The sequence below is a fragment of the Ornithodoros turicata genome, chromosome 4 (assembly GCF_037126465.1).
Source record: "Ornithodoros turicata isolate Travis chromosome 4, ASM3712646v1, whole genome shotgun sequence".
Classification (NCBI taxonomy): Eukaryota; Metazoa; Arthropoda; class Arachnida; order Ixodida; family Argasidae; genus Ornithodoros; species Ornithodoros turicata.
In genome coordinates, this window is record NC_088204.1 from 71,979,156 (window position 1) to 72,000,023 (window position 20,868).

The 20,868-nt window shown below is 46.4% G+C and overlaps 1 protein-coding gene across 1 annotated transcript in view; it reads left to right on the forward strand.

The window, feature by feature from the left end:
- Positions 1-20,868, forward strand: part of LOC135391841 (caskin-2-like) — a 218,423-nt gene that overhangs the window by 153,940 nt on the left and 43,615 nt on the right. Inside the window, exons 12-15 of the mRNA XM_064622348.1 lie at positions 11,882-11,937; positions 18,543-18,627; positions 19,267-19,445; positions 19,845-19,994. Coding sequence (XP_064478418.1) covers positions 11,882-11,937; positions 18,543-18,627; positions 19,267-19,445; positions 19,845-19,994 — 470 coding nt within the window. The remainder of the gene's footprint in view (positions 1-11,881; positions 11,938-18,542; positions 18,628-19,266; positions 19,446-19,844; positions 19,995-20,868) is intronic.

A 20,868-nucleotide genomic window follows, 5' to 3' on the forward strand; every position in this document is an offset into this window, starting at 1 on the left:
GGCATGTTATATTCAAACTCAGCTAGACTAGGATACACTGTTGCACTTAAGTGCGCCTTTAACTTCATCGGTCAGTCTGCTCTTTCCGATTAGTCCTTGCACAAACATTCATAATGAGAGAGAAAAAAAGCCGTCCTAACTTAATCAGGTGCTCATGACCAAGCACTCTGTTAATTTTCCTCCTTCGAGCCTTCCTATCAAAACAACCATTTCCAAGTTTTGTCTTATACGGCTGCCTCTTTTTCACGCATCGGTCGCCACGTAACAAAGTAGCTGTCTGCATCGTCCAGGATAAAACGAAAGCGCCCAAATGAAAACAACCTTTTTGACCTCGTGCGGTATGGGCAGGACTCCTTCGGCGAAGAGATAACGGCCTGTGTATTTTTTATTTATTTTTATCTTTCTTTCGCGCGACCGACCGGCCCGATTTAAATAAATGCCCCGAGGACGGATAATTTGATGGCGCTCAGCGGGCCGTTAAGCAAATGGACTGATAAAGTGGCTTTCTAATGAGTCCACCGCCATTGGTGCCATGCCAAGAAAGGCAGGGGCCCCTTTTTTTCCTTTCGCGGAACATCGCACCCCTTTACCCAGCGCCGCTCCGTGTAGGGGGGACAAACTGCTTCGAGCGGTTCTTAGCCCGGTTGCTCGACTTGAAATCGTAAAGGCGACTTGGAGATAGTTCGTCGTTTTCCATAATGCCGGCGTACTTTAAAGATTTCGAGGATAGAGTAAATGCGCAACAGAATGTAGTCCGGGAAAGAATATTGTTCCGCGTATGGCGTGTTTTGACTTTTTCTTTGGGAGGAAACGCCGATGTTTTTTAATGGGCAATTTTAGAGACCCGCACAATGCACCTTGAGCCGTCTGCAAAGAGGTGGAAGCCCCCTAACGAGGAGCAAGCGAAACATATATTGTGCTACGTGTACGTAGTTATCGAAGGAATACTGCAAATCAGCCCTTTGGGGCATAGAACTGGGGAGATAAAGTTGCGATGCATTTGGATGACGAGAACTTGTGGAAAGTGCGCAAAGTATAACCGGCCGCAATCTTGGAAGGTTCAGGGGTTCGCTCTTTTCTTACCCAAGTCCTGTATCAAATATGGTGTTGATTTAACATAGATTAGCAGATAAGATTAATAATTATAGTTCAATACATGCTTGTAATACGCGCAGTGCGCGCGCAAAACGTTTCGATTGTCGTTTTGTGCCAACATATGTCTGAAAGCGTCTGAGAAAAACCCAGAAAAAAAAAACCCAGACAGCACAGCCGGCACCGGGATTCGAACCCGAGTACCTCCCATATGGGTCGCTGGTGCTATACTGTGGAAACGGCATTGCCGGCTATTTATTCCCATTCGCCGCGGACCAATCTGGCGCTACAGATATCGCGCACGTATACGGCATTTGCACCCTATAACTATTCTGAGGCTGATGCACACAAACTGACAAACACGACACAAGCATCAAGGTACGACACGGGACAAAAGTGTACGGAACACGGCACTGACACATTTCTGCTTCGGAGCGGCAGCCCGCTAGCTATTAGGAAGAGATTGAATAAGAAACGGATGGCCAGCTATTCTATTCACCATCATCATCCAGTATGCGTGCCCACTCCTGCTTGCCACCTGGTGGTCGGTGCAATGGAGAAATGCCACACTCCAGTTTTCCGTGAGGTTTTGTCTCATGCTGTACCTGAGAACATGATACAGTCAAACTCCTTTATAGCGAACACCTTTTTAACGAAAATACCACTACAGCATTTTTTTTTTTTTTTTTTGCGGTCCCGCTGGAGCCTATAGGTCCAATAATGGACACCCTTTTTAACGAAAATACCTTTACTGCGAATTTTTTTTGCTGTTTCGTTGTAAACGAGTTTGACTGTAGATTGAAATATAGCAGTTGTCGTTCCTGCCCCCGTGCGGCTTCCTACTTTTCTTTTTTTGTTGTTTGTTTTGTTTTGCGACTGCCGTACTTCAAAAGTTTGTCTGCTGGCAGGCGCTCCGAACTTTTTAGCGCCAACAACTTTCTGGAACGCTTTCATCGTCGGCAACGAAACACAGTGCCGAAAAAAAAACCGAAATAATGTGCACCTGTACAGCGCTTCTTCGAACGAAGCGTTTCTGCGTACTTTACAGTTTTTTGTTTGTTCGCCCGTACAACCGTGAAGTTATATAAGTTGAAACTTTACTTTTCCGACCCGCGCCTCGTAAGTGGCCTCAGGTGCACTCAATGCAAAGTGTGCCGAAAATCGATTGCGGTCTGCCTTTGCGGAGTTCCGCATTCCACGGCAAGGCTCTGCTCATTATCCGAGTTGCTGTCGCCGCATCCCATCGGCGTACAAGTGCGTGACGTCATTGCAAGAACGCTATCGTAGGGTTACATCCATTCTTCGTACGCATCTTGAAATACTCTTGTGGAAAGAGAATGCAGCTAGACTTCGCTCCAAAGAAATATCGAACCGTATTCCCGTATCGATGATGATGGCGGTGGTGGGTACAAGAACAAAAGAAAAAGAAAGAGAGAGAGACACCTAAGGCACGTGACTTTGCAAGTATGTGACGTTGCGACGTAAAAATAGACCTCTACCTGAGAAACGTCATCATGACGTTGGCAGACAGACTGAAACCGAAACACATCGGAAGGGGAGGGCTGGGTTCCACGAATTGACACCTGTTCGGTGCCTCCTATTGAAAGAAAAGTAGGACCGAAGGTCGCGTCCCTTTTAGGGACCATCGTAATCCCCTCAAAACCGTGGCTTTCGGGCGCGACCTTGTTTGCCTCTAGCTTTGAGCGTAGTTCAACTCTACCAAATTGGTGGCGCTGTCGAACACTACGACGTCATTTGTTTACAAACAGGGAGAGGTCTATTGCAACAACGTCGGACCGGCTATGCCGGTACCCCTGACTAAGGCGAGGGAAATCGGAATAAAAGCGAGAATAAATAAAGCAAGGCAAATACATTCCCTATATTTCTTCCGATACAGCATTTATGAAGTCCGCTATGTTCCCTTGTCATTGAGCGATGGCGCTCACCGGCACTGGCTGTGCTCAGCTCTCGATCTGCGTTGCTATCGATTTCGTCCTTGTTGTTTTGGATGTTTTCGCTTTCGCTCTGTTGCCAGAGGAGAACATAACTGTTAATTTTGCTTTCCCATACTCGACGGTCGACACGCTGTGTCAGAGGCGATCGCGAGTGGAGTTCAATATTTGTTGACGCTGGGCGAGCAATTTTCCGCACGACTGGATAGCGCGTACAAATATTCCGATCGGGAATTTAAACTGATGCCGGAATTTAGGTTTTGTTTATATAGTTTTCCTAAGGCCGTTGGGAAATTGTTTCGGTTATAAGACAGTGTGTAGCTTTTAAGCGGACATACGTCGCAACTGCTTCGCTGGCGATGCTGAGAAACGGAGCATTACCAGAGGCTATCCCAAGTTGGTTAGAAGGCATAAGGTGAACGTGCCCGAAAATTAAGGAAAATGAACAATTAAGAGACGGATAGTACCGCGTCCCAGTGACTCAGTTGTGAACACGTCAGCACATTGACACCGAGGTCACAATTTCCGGTGCGTACTAGGGTCACTAAATAAGCTTCGCGTGAGAGTATCGACACTGAGGTCCAAGGAGAGCAGGAGTGCCATCATGTTTCCGCACCACACCGGTACCATCCCTATTTGAGGGTCAAAGACTGATAATATAATTCTCCCTGTGGGATAGAGAAGGGTGTATGATTGTTGTGCGATAATCCATGTATTGTCCACCACAACACCAGAGTGTCCCGATGATGTCAAGGTGAGCTCGAGGCCATCACCCTTGATGAGCTGCTTGCAAGAGAAAAGAACATTTCACCCGCGCACGATAGATGGCATCGTACGCTAAAGTGCGCGTGCGCGTGGCTACCGTGGCGCGGAAACAAGATGGCGTATGCTCGCTCTCGGAACGCAGTGTCGATACTCTCATTTGCTGCAACGGTATACACATCGCTCAGCTACAGTGCTCGACAAAAGTTTATGTAACACGCTGCGGCGCATTCCTTCCACAGAGTGACACGCTAGCAGCGAATGGGACCGTACGGACTTACCAGACATATGCCTAGGTAACCCAGTCACCTCTTTGTAAGTCCGTACGGTACCATTCGCGGCTAGCGTATCACTCTGTGGAAGGAATGCGCCGCAGTGTGTTACGTAAACTCTTATCCAGCACTGTGCCTCGTTTCCCGCCAGAGACCATTCCCGGAGAAGCTTCAGCATGGAAGGCACCTCGGTCTCTCCCAGCGCCACTGGTGTGCTGCGACGTCAGGTCATACGAACACTTTTATTGGCTGCCGAGAATCGTCTGCTACGGAGAGGGAGCAAAGTGATCGGTCGTCTGCTGTGTGTCAGGCGCGGGACGGGTGGCGCCAAATAATACCGCGAAAAGAAAGAGAAAGAAGCGCACGCCTCGCTATTGGTCGGTAGACGTGACGTCACAGACTGGTGCTCGAGGGAGGCAGCTTTTCTGCGCGCTGCGCACGTACTTTTTGTGCGAATGTGTGTCTCAGGGCTTGCAGTCTTAACTCCAACTCCACCTGACGTTCTTTCTTTCGTTTTCAAGCCCTTCCAATGGTCATTTAAAGAGCTATCAGATGGGGCACATCAATTCATAAACAAATCAACGCGCAGCGTCCGTCATGATCACAGCAGTGTGTCGCCGTAAAAATCTCATCCTTATTAGGCAGTTTTAGCACACCGTTGGTAAAGTTATCGTGCCTATCGGAGCCAATCGCAGTCGTGTGTGACTCAGAATCTTATCCACTGATTGGTTCCGGTTGATACGGTTCGACGCAAGCGACGCTATCAACGGTTTGCTAAAACTCTCTATTATCATCATCATGACGGGAAGCAATTGAGACCACCAGTCCCGGCGACCCAGATGCGTAACACCTGTCGGACTCGCCTCGTCGCACCACATCAAAGGCCTAGCGGCTCTCATCCATCGATAATTCGTCGCATCCCACACGAAAAGAGACAGGCGACTACATACACGGGCTGTATAGTCATCTATTTTAAACTACTGTACACGAGGAAAATAGGCTGCGATCTAAATGGCGAACACCTGTGTGACGGCACGCTTCCGTGTCCGTTTAATCCCCGCCGCCATCATCATCACGATCAGTTGCAACGTGTACGCGCACGCTTCGAAGTTTCCCGGATGATGCTTAGCCAGCCGGTGATGTAAGCGACGGGAGGAGAGGTCATCTTGATGGTGTGACGTCAACAGGGATGTAAGCTGACACGGGAGTCACAAACAACCTCGGGCTTGAATGCGGAATCAGCTCGAGGATCGCGGAAGGGCATTCAGCTTGATGACTTTTATCGCGGATTGCTCCGAGGATGCGTTTAATCTGCATGCAGCGAATGTTTGCCTGAATCCGAAGAAACTGTTGGCTGCGATAAGATGTTATTTGTGATGGTGATTACACGCTGAGGTGGGGAGTAATGCGTTACAAAGTAATGTATTACCGGTTGTGCGTTTCGTCTCGGTATTGAGTAATGCTAGTGCGTTCGATTTCGTGGATGAGTAATGGAATACATTGTTTTTGGCCGAATAGCGCGTAGTAGACGTTACTCATTACTTAATTGGATTGAAAACTCGTGCACTCTGAAGCCAATAGTTATGTGACTTGTGCCCCGTAGCGGCAAGGAAAACCCCCAAGCTTGGTTATTGAAGGTCACCTTTTCATCAGGTCACCACGAAGGAGGACAAGTGGAGTCTTTGAACGTCCTTATCATTTCGATTATAATACATGCTGCTCTCATCTGTCGACGAGATAATTCATAAGTAGCGACTTTGCAGAAATTACTATCACAGGTAACGTGCAACGAGGTAAAATATTAATCACGACCCTTTATAGCACGCACACTTCAAATAGTGATGCCATTAGAAAGACATTTGCCCCCAACTCTGCTCAAGAACATTTCTTTCTCTCTCTCTCTCTCTTTCCCTCGCGGCAGTAAAGTCAAATGAAGCCAATATCAAACCTCTCTCTTTCACTCGTTTTTTTATTCTTTATTTCCTGTCACTTCATCATTAACCCCCCACCAACCCCTAGTCGTTGTTCAAAAGTTTACTCTTAGCGTCCTGGCTTGGCCACAGTCTCCATATTATTGTTCTTTACAATCCAATCCAATCCCGCATTTTGCTCCGCCCGCTCAGTAGAGATAATGTCGGGTGGCTTGATCTTTCTCAATGCTTATCTAAGGCACGTGATACGTCGCGCGACAAGTGGTTGGAGCTATGTAGGATTAGTAATATGACATTCGTTCGTACCAGCTCGCGTGGCCATAACCACGCATGAACCATAATGAAAGCTTAAAAAAAAGGGCTTGCTTGGCTCAGTGGTTAGCGTGCTGGCCACGTCACGTCGACACTGGGAGGTACCCGGGTTCGACTCTCGGTGCCGGTCTAGGTTTTTTCCTGGGTTTTCCTCAGACACTTTCAGACATAGGCACACTTTTCTTAGAAGTCGGCCCAGGACGCACATTCCCCTAGAGCGTCAGTCGTGATGTTGCCCACCTCTGTGAGGCCAACAACGGCGAGCCTTTTCACCATTCACGTTCAGATTTCACTTCTACGTTTCTGGTAATGATAGTGCATCGATCTTTTACTTAGGGCGCGGTAATTAAAAGAAAATGGCGCCTCTGGGTCTAGTGGTCTCGGGCGGAACTCTTGTCCTCGTTTGCAGTAATCAACACCAACGTCATCTACTTCAAACGCAGCAATATGTTGTGAATGGCGAGGACTAGAAACATATCCTGTACTTGCGTTAGGTATACACGCTCTTATCGTATATTAGATGATAAACCACCTTATCTCGTGGAAAGCTACTGGGACGTGCAAACAACGTCCAACAAACAGAGAGCTCTGTGACGTCGGCGGCCGCGTCAGTAAACGTCAGTAGAATAGCTGCGCTTGAGGTAACGGCATCCGAAGGCTGTGCTGGGGTAATTGTGATTCACTCGCAAAATAAATATGCACCAATCGAGAATTCTTTTCTCATTAAACGCTAGAAAAGTATATGTATAGCTGTAATCAGTGCATGCACCAGTATCTTCTCTTACGTTGAGTTGTCTATCTTCCACACGACTTTTTTGTCAGCTGTATATGTTACCCGAGAAGGCTCGGTATTATTTCAGATGCAGGCAACACTAGCACTTTTTTTTACGCAGTTCGGATGTAAATGCTCTGCGGCACTCACCTTTGTAATGTAAGTTTCACACCATACAGGATGATGCCCTTTTAAACGTAATTTTCGGTGGTTTATTCTACAAAAGGCACCAATGCAAAGGGCATGTCTTAATGAAAACACAACTTCAAGATGTGTGTATTCCATTTAAAACACTGCTTCGGGTGTGTGTTTTTATAAACACACTTTTCAACACCAACACTGTTGGTCCACCTTTCACTTTAGCCTGAGGAGTAAAACAGGGGATGTTTATTAATAAAAACACCCCTTTTACTCACTGAAAGCTGTAACATAATGATAGGCATGTGCGAGTATTCGATCATAATTTCGAATGGAATGCGAAATTCTAAGTTCCAATCGAATCAAACAGATGTTTCTTCCATACCGAATACATTCGAATGGTTTGAAGCTGTATGCACCTAATGCGGAAAGGCGCAAGAGAAGGCACAAAACAAAGTGTGCTCTACTTCATATTCTGACCCGTATGAATGTGTGTGTGTGTGTGTGCGTGCGTGCGTGCGTGCGTGCACATGCTCATATCCCTACGTGTGCTTCATGATGTATCCGGTCCGGTTATAGTACATGGTTGTACAGGGTGTTTCACCTAAAGTGATAAAAGCTTCCAACTGGCGACGGACACGCCGGATGATTGTGGCACTTCCGGCAATTACGTTCTTTAATCTTTTGCCGCCATTTAGGAAGGCTTTGGACAATTTTTAATTCAGGGAAATGTATTTTTTCAATCGAAGTTTGAAAATTGTCAAGCCAACCTAATTTAGTTTTCTTATTTTTTTTGCTACTGAAATATAAAGTCCTCCGCGGATAGCCGCGGACCCAACAAGGACTTATGCACAGTACAGCAACAGAAATAGTAAAAAAAAAAAAAAAAAAAAGTGAAAGTGCTGCTTTATTGTCGAAAAAAAAAAAAAAAAGCGCGCGCAAAATGTGCGACTAGAGGAGGAAGTGTCCCCGCCTTCTTTTTTTTTTTTTTTGCTTTCTTTGTGACAAGACGGCTGTTTTGTTTTCTTTCTGGTAAGACGGTCGTCACCAGCATCAAGGTCAGAGGGCCAGAGCGGGTGAAAGAAGGCAAAACAAGAGGCGGGAACAGTTCCTCCTCTGGCCGCATCTTCCGCGCATGCTTTTTTGCGACTATCAAGCAGTCGAGGCTAAAGCAGTACATCTACGAATTTTTTCCGACTATTTGTGTCGCTATACTGCGCATAGTTTTTGTTGGGTCTGCAGTTATCCGTGGAGGACTTCACAGCTCTTTAAAAAAAGTGAGGCTTTCTTGAAAATTTTCAAAATTGGATTGAAAAAAAATTCAGTCAATTAAAACTGTTCAAGGCCTTCCTAAATGGCGGAAAAAGTTCCCAGTGGGTAATTGCCGAAAGTCCCGCAATCCTGAGATACCCCCGCGAATACGTCACCAGTTAGAACTTTTTATCACATTAGGTGAAACACCCCGTATATGAGTGCACATAGAACCCCCCCCCCCCGGGAAATACATACATATATATATATATATATTTTTTTTTTTTTTCTTGATATGTTATTGGTAAGAGGGTCGTAACAGTATCCCTCTCTCGTACGTGGGTGGCGAAACAAGGATGGAGGGTGCACGACCACCTTGAACCCAAATATATCCCTCGGAACAACAACGTGCTCGTTGATGTAACAACGCAGGTTTGTGTCGTTGTTGGCCCTCTCCCTTTGTCTCTATTTGTGGCAGCGCAAGTAAGCCAAGCCGAGCCTAGTAACCGCTCTTGCGAGGTCTCTCGTTGCTGTTGTGACGCAAAGGGTTATTTACGCGCTCTCTGACAGACGGGAGATTTGTTCCGCACTTCCTCGAACGACGGTGTTCGACGAGGTGTTCGAGTGGTGTCTCCGCGTTGTTGCCCCCGGTGCGGTATCTTTGGTTGCTTCGTGAAAACGTCTTTCGCTGCACGGAAAAGCGAGCAGAAAACGTGCTTGGGATGTCTTACGGAACTGTTACTTCCCGGATGAAGGAATGCATTGTATTTTTTTTCTTTTTTTGCTTAAAGGTGAATCAACGTGCAAAAATTATTTCTGCGCACGTAATTAAGGATGCCGTTACATTCGCAGCAATAAAAGAGGAACTGGATTCGGTCTCTACCTTTCTGTTTTGCAAGAATGCCCCTTTTTAATACGATAAAAGGTTTGTAAAAACATACTGAGTGGCAAGACACCTGAGACGTCAAGCTGTATCATGTCAGAGGAGCCAGAGCTTCGGCTATTCCCATTGGTAGCCGCGAGCACGTGACCAGTCCCCCACGCTGCCTCACTGGCGAAGACGCCCGCACTGATGTTATAGGGCTGGATGAGTCTCGGTATTCGCGGTGTCGATCTTCTCCGCGTCTCTTACGCCTCTTTGCTGTGAAACTCTGAACACAGGTTCACGTCGACTCAAATAGCCCAGTTAAAAACGATCCCTCAAGTGTCGCAACCCCCTTTAAAGTTTTCACTACAACCGCTAAGCGTCTGCAGCCACGAGTGTTTAGCAGCCAGTGGGAAGGATTGGGGGGGGGGGGGGGTTGTACGCCTCCTCGGCGGATATCGATGTCATGGTGAACTGTGCTGACGTCTGTCTTTAAAATTCGTCTTCTGCGGTGGTATCTCAAGCAGCGTAGCAGGCGTTGTGGCTCCGTCCCTTGACCTTCCAGTATTTAGCATGATCTCAGAGTCACGACGAACACACTGATATTCAATAAGCCGTTGGGTAGACCAAGGAATGACGTCACGGTTGTGTATATATATTCGGTATATATATTCGTATATATCTGCAACAGCGAGACCGTTGGTGCGCTAATCTCTGTACTGTAACATGACGGTTGAGTCTTTGAGGCCAGAGGAAGGTGCGATAGTGCAACGTGAACGTCTGATGAGTGCCAAGCCATAAAGGGATTAGAGATTGGGATGCTGCTGCAGCACATATGCCTCCCATATCAGCGAAGGGTCTATGTAATACGACCCTCTATGTGAAGTATGCGTGCTCGATGAGTGGAAGCTTAGTTGAACGTGAGAGCTCGGGCCTGCTAGGCCCTAAGCTGACAGTTTCGCCATAGGCGATTACGGAGTAAGTCCTTCAGAGACGGGGGGGTTCGTGAGCTATGGGTTTAGCTCTGCAATGCCTGGATCAGTGACGGCGAAAGAAGGTGCGTGATGCGGCTTGTGCTCTACATTAGTGTGTATGTTGTTTGTCCTTGAAAGTGGTCAGGGTGGGTGTAATGAGTTTTCTTGTCCAGTAGCATGTACTCTCTCTCTCTCTTTTTCGTATGTGTGTCAGGACAAATTAGAATCGGAAGGTCTCGCGTCGTGAGACGGTTATGATCGTGAGGGTGAAACCGTCATCAACGGCAAAACCCTGGAATTCCGCATGCCTAATTTGACCACTAAATTTCACGAATACTGAACGCTAAAATTGGCTTACTTTGTGCTAGGCCCGAGATTTCCTTTAACCACATTTGACAAAAGTACCACTTCCCCTGATTGTGCTATAGAGTAGAGTAGGTTTGTGTAGAGTAAACTATGGAGGTAGTTTGTCATTGCGGGTCTTGGTGTGCGGAATATTTACCGAAATTTTTGCATGCCCTCGAACTACGACTACGGTACAAAACAGTGACATTTAGTTTATTGCGTAACGACTGATTGACTCTATCAATCAATCAATAGTAAAATCAGCGTTGCTCAAAGGCTCAGGGGTCGGACTCGCAAACACGGTCGTAAGTAACGATAAGCCTGCGACGCGCGTACGAGGACGTCTCAGGCGGCCGTACGCACGATTCACGAAAACACTTAATAGTTTCGAATTCTCCAAAAGTAAGTTACGTCATCAAGAGATTTGGCGTTTGTCTCCTAGCAACAGCGCGCTTCCCAGTCCGCTCTCCACCACAACTTGGCAGACTTTGCACACTGTGAGATCATACCTCTCAAAAGGAGAAATAAATTTTATGAACAACAACAACTTCCACAAGTTGCGCAACACCTTTATTATTTCAACAACAACTTCAAGTTTTATGATACGTACTTTCGGCATCACATACAGAAACAATATTGTGGGAGAATTCAGACGCACGAGGATAGCAACGATATGATGAATGATGTGAGGAATATGATGAATGAATGAATGAATGTAGTATACTGGGTACGTTTCTGGGGACACAATATTTAGTCCATAGTGGCACTTTGAACTGTGGCGAAGTTGAGCGAAAATATTGTTTTTGAAGTTCGGAAAGAAGTCCAATCCAGAGAGTAGCACGTGACCTTGCGGTTGATTTGAGCGGCCTGAGAAGCTCAAGGTCAGTGTCGGAGGGAAAGCTGCTCTGAGTTTATTGTCAAACGTATAGGAGTGAAGCGTTTTCTTTTTCTGTTTTTATCTACTGGCCGATAGTTTGCCGGTAGGTGACTATCGACAGTTTTCTTACTATCGATAGTTTGATTCTCATACGCGGCCATCCCGCTGTTTTTGTTCTTCTTTGTTTTAGTGTGTGTATTTAGATAATTAGGGTGTGGAAACCGTATAGCGTACGTATAACCAGCAGGTCGTGGTTTTGCGGCTCAAGCTGCCGTGTGGGGAATGGACACCGAAGATCTTATCCAATCATTGAAACAATTCCCTCTGTCTTTTTCCAGATTACGGCGACCAAACTCCGACATTTTGCCGGCCCGACACATTTCCAGATGGCCAGGTGAGCTTCACATTTTTTTTCCCCCCGACCTCTTTGTGAAGAGAAACGCTGTTATCTCTGACTCCTACGGTGATTCCTTTTTCCTGTTGTTTTCACGTTCGAGATAACGGGCCTAGAGTCGGAACGGGCCTGGCTAAAAGCTTTCGTGTGTCTGGTGCTTACCTTTCAATTATATCCGCATCGAGAAAGGCGATAAGATGTCGATAGCGTTAAAACACAAGAAATCGGGGTCAGTTCGTGACATCGGGGTGTAGCGACCACGCCCACCACTCGCGCTGGGCCTTTTTTTCCCCTCTCTCTTCTTCCTCGTATTTCAAGGTCATCCGTGCGTGCTTCATCATTTTTTTTTTCATGCCGCTATTTTTCATTTTTTATTAGTTATTTCGGATCATTATTTTGACGGCTTCCTTTCGCGAAAGCCCATCCATAGTAGATCGAAGCTCGGTCTTAGTATAAAGACGTTGGAGCCTGGATAAAAAACATTAATGAAATTAAAAAGCGTCCATGACGTGTGGGGTATTAGCTCAAACAGTGATTTGTGTCATTCTCTGTTTTCTTTTTCCTCTCAAATTAATTGCGACGGTGACTCCTAACAGTACCGCCTTCTCAATTTCAAACTATCTCTCAAAATGGAAACAAATCGTTGGCAGTTACCCTGTGATCCCGGAAACATTGCGTGCTTGCAGCGTTTTCCGGACGTTTCATGTTTCTTTTTGCATTGTCGCACGCAATTCACCGGTTACCCACGAAAAGTGCAAAAGAAAAAAAGAAAAACGAAATTGGCGTTGCTCGCAGTTTCACATTCCTCACTGTTGGACCTGTTTTCACTGGCTGGCTTTCTAGTGGGAAACAACGAGAATCACGACGAGCTCTTTACTTTTCTCCTTTTTCGTAGAACATTGCTGAATGCTGAGTAACTTTCCGGCCTGCTTCGATTATTCGTTAACGTTTCAACTGGGCTGATCTGTCACGAACTCAATGCTCCTTACGATATACAAAAAGAAGGGTTCGGTGAAACGGCCGTTACCGATTCCATGAAATGCGATTTTTTTTTCCTTTTCAGTAGAAGCGCCAGAAAAACACGAAGGACACACATGACGTCACGCCTTTGAGTCACGTGACACATGATGGCTAGAAAACATGGCGATGCGTCACATGCGTCCTACTGCTGGCCGAATGAGGCAGCAACAGCGTGTGATTTACAACATCCCCTACTGTAACTGTTTCCCCGAGTCACGTGACCAAACGTGACGTCACTGCACGAGCCTCATTAATTTCGAACGTCACTCTCGTGGCCGGATAAGAGCCGATTTTTCCGTCTTTTTGGTGAAACGATCGTTCAGTAAAATCGCGTACGATTAATCGTGTCTCGCATGCGAAAAACACAACGCATCGCACCTGGTATTGACTTGACACGGGGCTTCATTTCCTCGAGAACGAAGAATAAATAGAGCAAGGCGCGCGCGCGCGAGAGAGAGAGATACATTGTGAGTACGTGTTTGTCGTCGAAGTATCTTTTTGTTCCTTTTCTGTTTTAAATTCTATCCGGCTCCTATTGTAAAGGTGTTGTCGAGCACGAGGCGTGAACTGCGATTGACGCGCAACAATGGAAGTTCACCGTGCGGAGCTTTTCTTTTTTTTTTTTTTTTTCTCCGCGGGAGCAACGCCCACGCCTTCTTCTACCTTTACGATATTCCTCCCCTCTCGAGAGGTTCTACACCGTTGCGAAACGTTCTACTGCTACCGTGTCTCCCCCTCTGAGATGATAATTTCCGCTGAAGGGGGGCGGTCAATAATACTTATATATTTTTTTTTTATCTTGAAGCATTAATACGTAATACTAATACATCTATACTACATGGGTTGCGCCGGTTCTCCAGAAAGAGGGAAAAAAGCACTGGTAAAGCTATGGTGTGACGTCACGTGCAAGCCATGTATACATTGGTTGTGTTCGTTTATTCAACTCGCGTGACCCGAGAGTCGGAGTCGTGACGTGTGAGTGTCACCGTACGTCATCGAGATGAGAGCCGCTGAGAGTCGACTCTCGAGCACCTCTAGTGTTGATTCCTCGATTTTTCGAACGGGAGTCTGTGCCAGGGCGATGACGTCACGAGAGCCTCAGCGGGGCATTTTCGCCCAGCAAGAGTCGGCTCTCACTGCTCTCGAGCTGCTCGAGTCCAAACTGTCCAATAAACGAAGGCAACCATTGATGCTCAACCCGTGGGTCATCGACGACGGAAAAAAGTTTCTGACTGTCTCAAGTGGTACGCAGATTCTGAACAAATTGTGTACCACTTGAGACAGTCATAATCCCGTCACGCTTTAATTTTAGGCGAATAGTGCGTGCCTAGTTTGTGACCAAATGTTTCACCCCACGGCTTGGGAAAATTAGCGATAAAACGCGGGACTATCTTCCGCGGCATTATACAAGTAATACGAGCACAGTGGTAATAGAACGTATAGTACTACTTGTAATACTTCAGTATTGTGCATTATAATATAATAAAGTATTATAATACAATATAAATATAAAAATATAATATGATAAATTGTGTAATAAAGGAGCAGCGAAATCCGCCGCCGTTCTCCTGGAGAACATGCCCCAAATACTGTTTATTCCAGCCTCCTCCTTCCCTTTCTCTGTTCCCTTCCTCTTCCTCTACATAGATATAATACGTACTTCTTGTACATTCAGAGAATGAATAATATAAGCCATAATAGTAATACTCAAAAGTGTAACAGAAATAGTGTCGCAACACGAAGTACTATTACTGCTAACCCCTGTGTTTTTCGAAAGCGCATTTCGTACACATGTACACCGACAGCTCTGACACAGATAGATGCACTTGCAAAGTGCGCGCGGAAAAGCTTTAATTAACGCCGGGAGTGACCGCCTGGCGCCGCTAGTGGACAAATTGTTTTCCAGCGCCGTAGTTTTAATGGAGTCTGAGAGAGATGAGGAGAGGAGGGATTTTTCGGTGCAGCGAAATTAGCAACATCTGGCAAAGGGTGGAAATTTGGTCGAACGCTTTTGATAAGCAAGTTTCCGGTCTGGCGCGTGTATCATATCGATGAGTATACGTAGAAGCACGGTTCGATGGTTTCAAAACAGGCTGGTTATCGTATGCTAATCAATGCTGACGTAACAAGTTCAGTCTTTTCTCTTTTCAATCGGGCAACTTCTTTTGCATATATTATACGCGTCGAGTGGCGATGTCTGACCTTCCGCGGTTCACTGCACTTTCGCTAACGGAGCTGTCGGCGAGCGCGCTCTCTGCGCCGCCCGTTCGATATACAGAATTATTCCGCTTATAACGACGTGTCCTTATGGTGCGTTTACCTCGGAGACCGAACGCGACCCGGCGTGACATTTAATTCGCACAAGCCGAGTGTAAGGAACTTACAATCTACGCGTTCGGATCTTTATTTCAGCCGTTCCGCTACACGCTCGTTCAAATGGTTTAGCACGGGAAAAACAATGTAATTGGGTGCCCGGGGCGTAACATGGGATGCCGCTTTCGTTCTCTTCCTTAGGAACTCAGCTTAGGAGCTACTCTCGTGAGAAGGTGGGTGTTGTTTCCAATGCAATGTTTAACTAGTGGCAGTTTTGAAAGCGGCTTACGCTTTTCTGACGAAAGGAAACATCGGTCTGATAACGATGGTACAGAGATTAATTACAAAACTGTATCCTAAAAGACAAGCTACTGTGCTTCATTTTGAACGTGAAATATCTGGAAGTTACGCAACATGTGCTCCAGAGCGGACGATTTAATATATGATTCCAAGAAATCCTAGTGCTTCTTGTGCACGCGTTGCGGCCTGCGCTTCAGAGAGAATGCCGTTTGGGTTTCGTTTTGGCTGACCTTGACGCATCTATGTTGTATGCTCGCGGTTTATTGTGCCAAAAGTGGCCACACGAGCTCCATATGTAACAACAGATAAGACGGCGATACTGCTCGAGCCGGGAAGAAGCTACGACCAATAGTGTCTGGACGATAGCGGAAGTTGCAGGGAAGGGTAATCCGTCGGCAATCTGCCCAAAGTCCGAATGGGAAAGATGATTTGAAACAAACGCGGAACGCTGTCTTGTTTCTTGTAGAAAAGGGGGTAGAAAGAGAAAGCAACATTTTAAAATTTGGACTTTAGTCATCGTGTAACGAAATCGTTTTTCGGTACAAATTGTTGCTGAACACGCTGGAAATGCCAACAAACAAGAAACAGACATGGACAGAGCAGTGTAGTGCTTGCCTGTACACAGAAAAAAAAAAAAAAAAAGAAGGCTAAAAAAATTTAAAGCGCGCCATTTGCAGTACGGGATCCCAAATGGGTTTGACAGCGGAGATGAGGCCCTCCGCTCGAAAAGTCACATCTGTGTACCAAATTGTGTGACGCTTCCTGGTCAGCGGTTCTCGTAGCGCTCCAAGATGGTGACAATGGTTTCGATTTGGTTTGGTTTGTCCTTTCGAAAAACGAGCGCGATTTCAGATTAAGCTTCAGCCCAGCGGTCCGAATGACGTATTGACCGTCTTCGATGTCTCCTAACATTCGACGACACAAACGTTGACGTCACGGTAGATCAAAAAGACGTGCATCCGAGAAAGAAGAACAGCATAAAAGAAATCCAACCCCTCGGCAACCCAGCCTTGACACGGCCCCTCGTATACATCGTATAATCGCGATTACCATACACACACTCGTACACCAATCGCGGCGACTCCTCCAACCCACGAAGTCCTCATCTCTCGCTACGGAAAAATAAAATCGAAGATAACCCCCCCTATACAACCCTCTACTTCGTTTTCCTCGAAAGTAACGAGGCGTTCGGTTGAACAACAAGGTACATCTACGGGCCCCGGTGGCCGAAAGCGTTGGTCGAGGAAGCTTTGCAAGAAGTATGCTCCGTCGTGGGATGCCCGCCTGACCGAATCGGGCACGCTTCCCTTCCGCGCGTGGTCGGCTCGACGTGGGCTGTCTCTGCCGCAAACATCTGGGACGCCCAAGAGAGTTTTTCGCTCGCGCAAATTCCGGTGAAAACAGCTGCTGCTCGAGCGCACCTGGTTATGTGGATGAGCGATATGTCGAGGCTCGGGTTCGCGCTCCCGACGGTCTTTGCGGAGGAGAAGTCTGCTGGTCGCGCTTAGGAGGAAGGTCAGGTCTTCCTGTGATGTTTGTCAGCTTGTGGTCCTTGCGATATCCTGTGGACGTCTGTGGCTTTCGTACTTTCTAAAAGACTGTGTGTGTGTGACTGTCGTCTGGCATCGGGTATTCTTGTGGAAGAGACACCCTTCGGACTAAAGGCGCTTTTGGATTGGTACTCATCTTGAGTGAATGGTACTCCTCAGCACCGTGGACTTGTCAGGTTGGCGTTACCTCCAAGACCCTGCATTCTTGGATAAGTGCTCTTTGGTGGATCGCTAGCTGCAGTGGATGTGCACTTTTCTGAAATCTCTGTGCTGCAAGAAAGGATTGGATTCTCAACACGGGATATTGTTGGTGCATACTTCGCATCAACTAGGCAAAGCTGCTGAACACTTTGTGTTTTCCATCATAACAGCTGATAAGGATCTTCATAACTGGTGCTCTGGCTGCTGTATTGGACAGATGTGGTTGTTGACTTTGTATTTCACAGCTGCAACAGCCTCAAGGTTTTCGGTTGACCGACCCACATTGAGTTGAGCGAAGGACATCAGTGTTTGTCGAAGGAATGTTTGAAAAGGCAGTGCTGTTGGAAATAGTGCTGTCCACCTGCTTCACATGTGACACAACTAAAGCGAAGCAAAGTTTGTTTTATAGCCATCAACTTGTGTGACACATACTAGTGCTTCAAATGGCTGACAACAGTGTTGACATCATGGAAGACGACTACCTTCAGGATGCCTACTTCCTACCGTCAACCGATCTTAACAGGTTCCCAACTCCGCTGCTGAGCAGAAAGAGCTCGAGCTGGCTGGATTTAATAAGCACGTGCAGCGGAGACGACAACGAACTCGATGAGAGGGAACCACACGGCGTGTTGTACTATCCGAGTTACGGGGGTGACCGTCTCGAACAGTGTGAACCGAGGGGGCGGCGCGGTCGCAAGCGGATGTCCCTGCTCATCCGCAAGGGACTCACAAAGTTGAGGAGAAGCTTGAGTGCCGAAAATGGTTTCGGGAAGTGGGGAGTAAGTTAGTTTTGGCAGAAAATATAATTTTATAACCACTGTGTTCCTGAATTTCGTGGGATGCAACCTGACCAGAAATTGAGATTTTTTTTTTATGTGTGTGAAAAAGCAGTGCCAAAACCACATCATAACCCTGTCATAACTCTCTTGTTTGTGGCGCTTGACATATTTCTGTACCATAATGCAAGATACAGATGGTAAGGTACATTTCAGTCAATTTCAAAACATCAGGTTCCCATTATCTTTTGCTTAGCCCAACATGTGCACTAAGATATCCCCACTGCTGCCTCGGGACTGGCAACGTTCGCTTGCTACAAAAATGTTAAGTTCAATGCTGCGGTCAGTATGTGTTTCCAATGTACTTATTGTTTGCACCTCTGTATTGTTTGTGTGTCTCCCGTGCATGCTGAACAAACTTTGTTAAAATTTACCGTATCCATAGGTGGCGCCCTTGAGCCGGCCTCGTAGCCACCCTGGGACGCCAGTGAGCACACCTACAACACCTCTGCCTCCAGGGTTGCCCACAGGTACAGTCACTATTTCATCACAGTTTAGGATTGCTACATTGTGGCTTCTTTCGACTTGCACGTGCTCTGACAGCTCAGAGCTTGCATTAATTGCTGATGTTGATCAAACCATTTAGAAGATCATATATTGTACACAAAACCACAACCTACTAGATCATAACGCCCATGTCATATGCACCCCTTCCCAGCGACGCATCTGGAAGCCAGCGGTGTCGCTACTCATCGGCCCGGTTATTGCTTCCTCAATTTCCGCAATACTTTGTACTTTAGCTTACCTTAGTATTTTTGCACAAGCGGTGGATGTCCCACGGGAGATGATTCTTTTTAAAGTTGATTATCATCATCATCATCCCACACGTTTTCATAGGATCTGTTGCCGTCGTCTGCTACGGTAGTCGTACGTCCGCTTCTGCGCGTTCTAAATTCAAATTTCCACTGTCCAATCATGATGTAGATCTCGCGGGCCGATGAGTAGCGCCCCTAGCGGATCGTGCGGACGGGCTCCTCGTAGGGGTTTCCGATTATGACGTGGTCGCTATAATCTAGTAGGTCGTGCACAAAACACACATACAAGGAAAGTTTATCTTCTGTAGCATCTTACGGCACGCGGAATAAAATTTGTCACTATAATTGGCGTAGGTCGTGGCTGCTATGTGCCCATCGGAGGGGGATCGCTGGACGACACTCCGAGCATCACCGGAGGAGGAACAACGCTGGGCCGGGACAGTCCGAGCGGAGGCAGCGTGGAATCGCGGCACAGCAGCTCCAGCTTGGACTCCGGCCGTGGTTCATCCTCCAGTTCCTCGGCGGATTCCAAAGTGAGTTGATGGAACGTTATTATGTTTGTGTGGTCCAGCATGCTGTAACAGTGGTTTGAGCAGAATTGTGAAAATTTTACATTTTACAAACTTTTCATACCCAGTGACAAGAAATAATTTGTACCTTTAAAAGTTCTGCACCCCTAGTCATTGTTACTTCGCTAATATTTTATGATTGAACCCCATTTTTTTATTTGTAACCACAATGTAGATATCTATTTCATATGCCCAAGAAGTGTAATACCCTTCCTGAGGTATCGCTTATGCCAACATGATTTTGTACATTTATTATTAGCCGAGAAATTTAGCATAACCTGAACGAAATATAGACATGGGCCGTTCATGAATATTACACTGTTAAGGATTTTGCACTAAAGAGTGTGTGTGATATGATTTCAGGTCGCCCATCGTCTCTCATCTGGCAGTCATGGTTCCGCGAGCAGCTTGACTTTAACGAGCAGCGTTAGCAGTCAGATGAGCAGCTTGACGCCCGACATTGTCGTCCTTTCTCCAGTCAATGTGGCCAGCCTTCTTCTTAACGGGGTACCTGTAAGTGCCAGCATGCTTTCTTCCTTAGGTGTCAGTGGAATGCTCTATACTACCTTGCTAGCAGAAATACAATGAAGATGGTGTATATATACGCGTACATCTTTGTCCCTTGTTAGTTTGGAAAAAGTATCAATTTCTCGGATTCCTTCACGAGGGTTCGTTATTACACTTGTTACAAGCATGCCTTCCCAGGAAAGGCATATAAATATTTGAAAACAGCTCTATAATATTGTTCAGTTCAACATCAGTACTGCTACAACTTGACAAACAACAAGCAAAACCTTGCAATTCTGCAACATGACCGGAGGCGTGGCCAGGCCACCAATGTAGGGAGGGCTCAATATGCCCCCCCCTGCTGATCCTGGGTGTGCTACACACACATACAGGGGGGTACTCTAGAAGGTCAGTCAGATTTTCGTGCAAGACTGGATACCTCCTTGACGCACAGACTTCCTCTGCCTCAGAGAAACTAATTTATGCAAGAGAAACCTGCGAAAAAATTGTGATTACCAAGCACTGTGTAACAAAATAAATACGACCATGCAAACTTTCGTCTTCATCGATCGGTATAGCACACAGAGAATAAATGACGACGAAAGTTTACGTGGCTGTACTTATTTTGTTACACGGGGGCTGGTAACCACAATTTTTTGTTGGTTTCTCTGGCATAAATTATTCACTGTGTGGCAGCGGAAATCTGTCTCTCAAGTAGGCACCGCGTCACGCGCGAAAATGTGACTGACCTTCATGACTGACTCATAGCAACCACCCTGTACATGTGCACATGGCAGAGGGATAGTTGAAAGTACGGAATATTTGGTCGTTGAAATAATACGGTCACAGTAGCCAACCAATTTTCTCGACTTGACAGTGA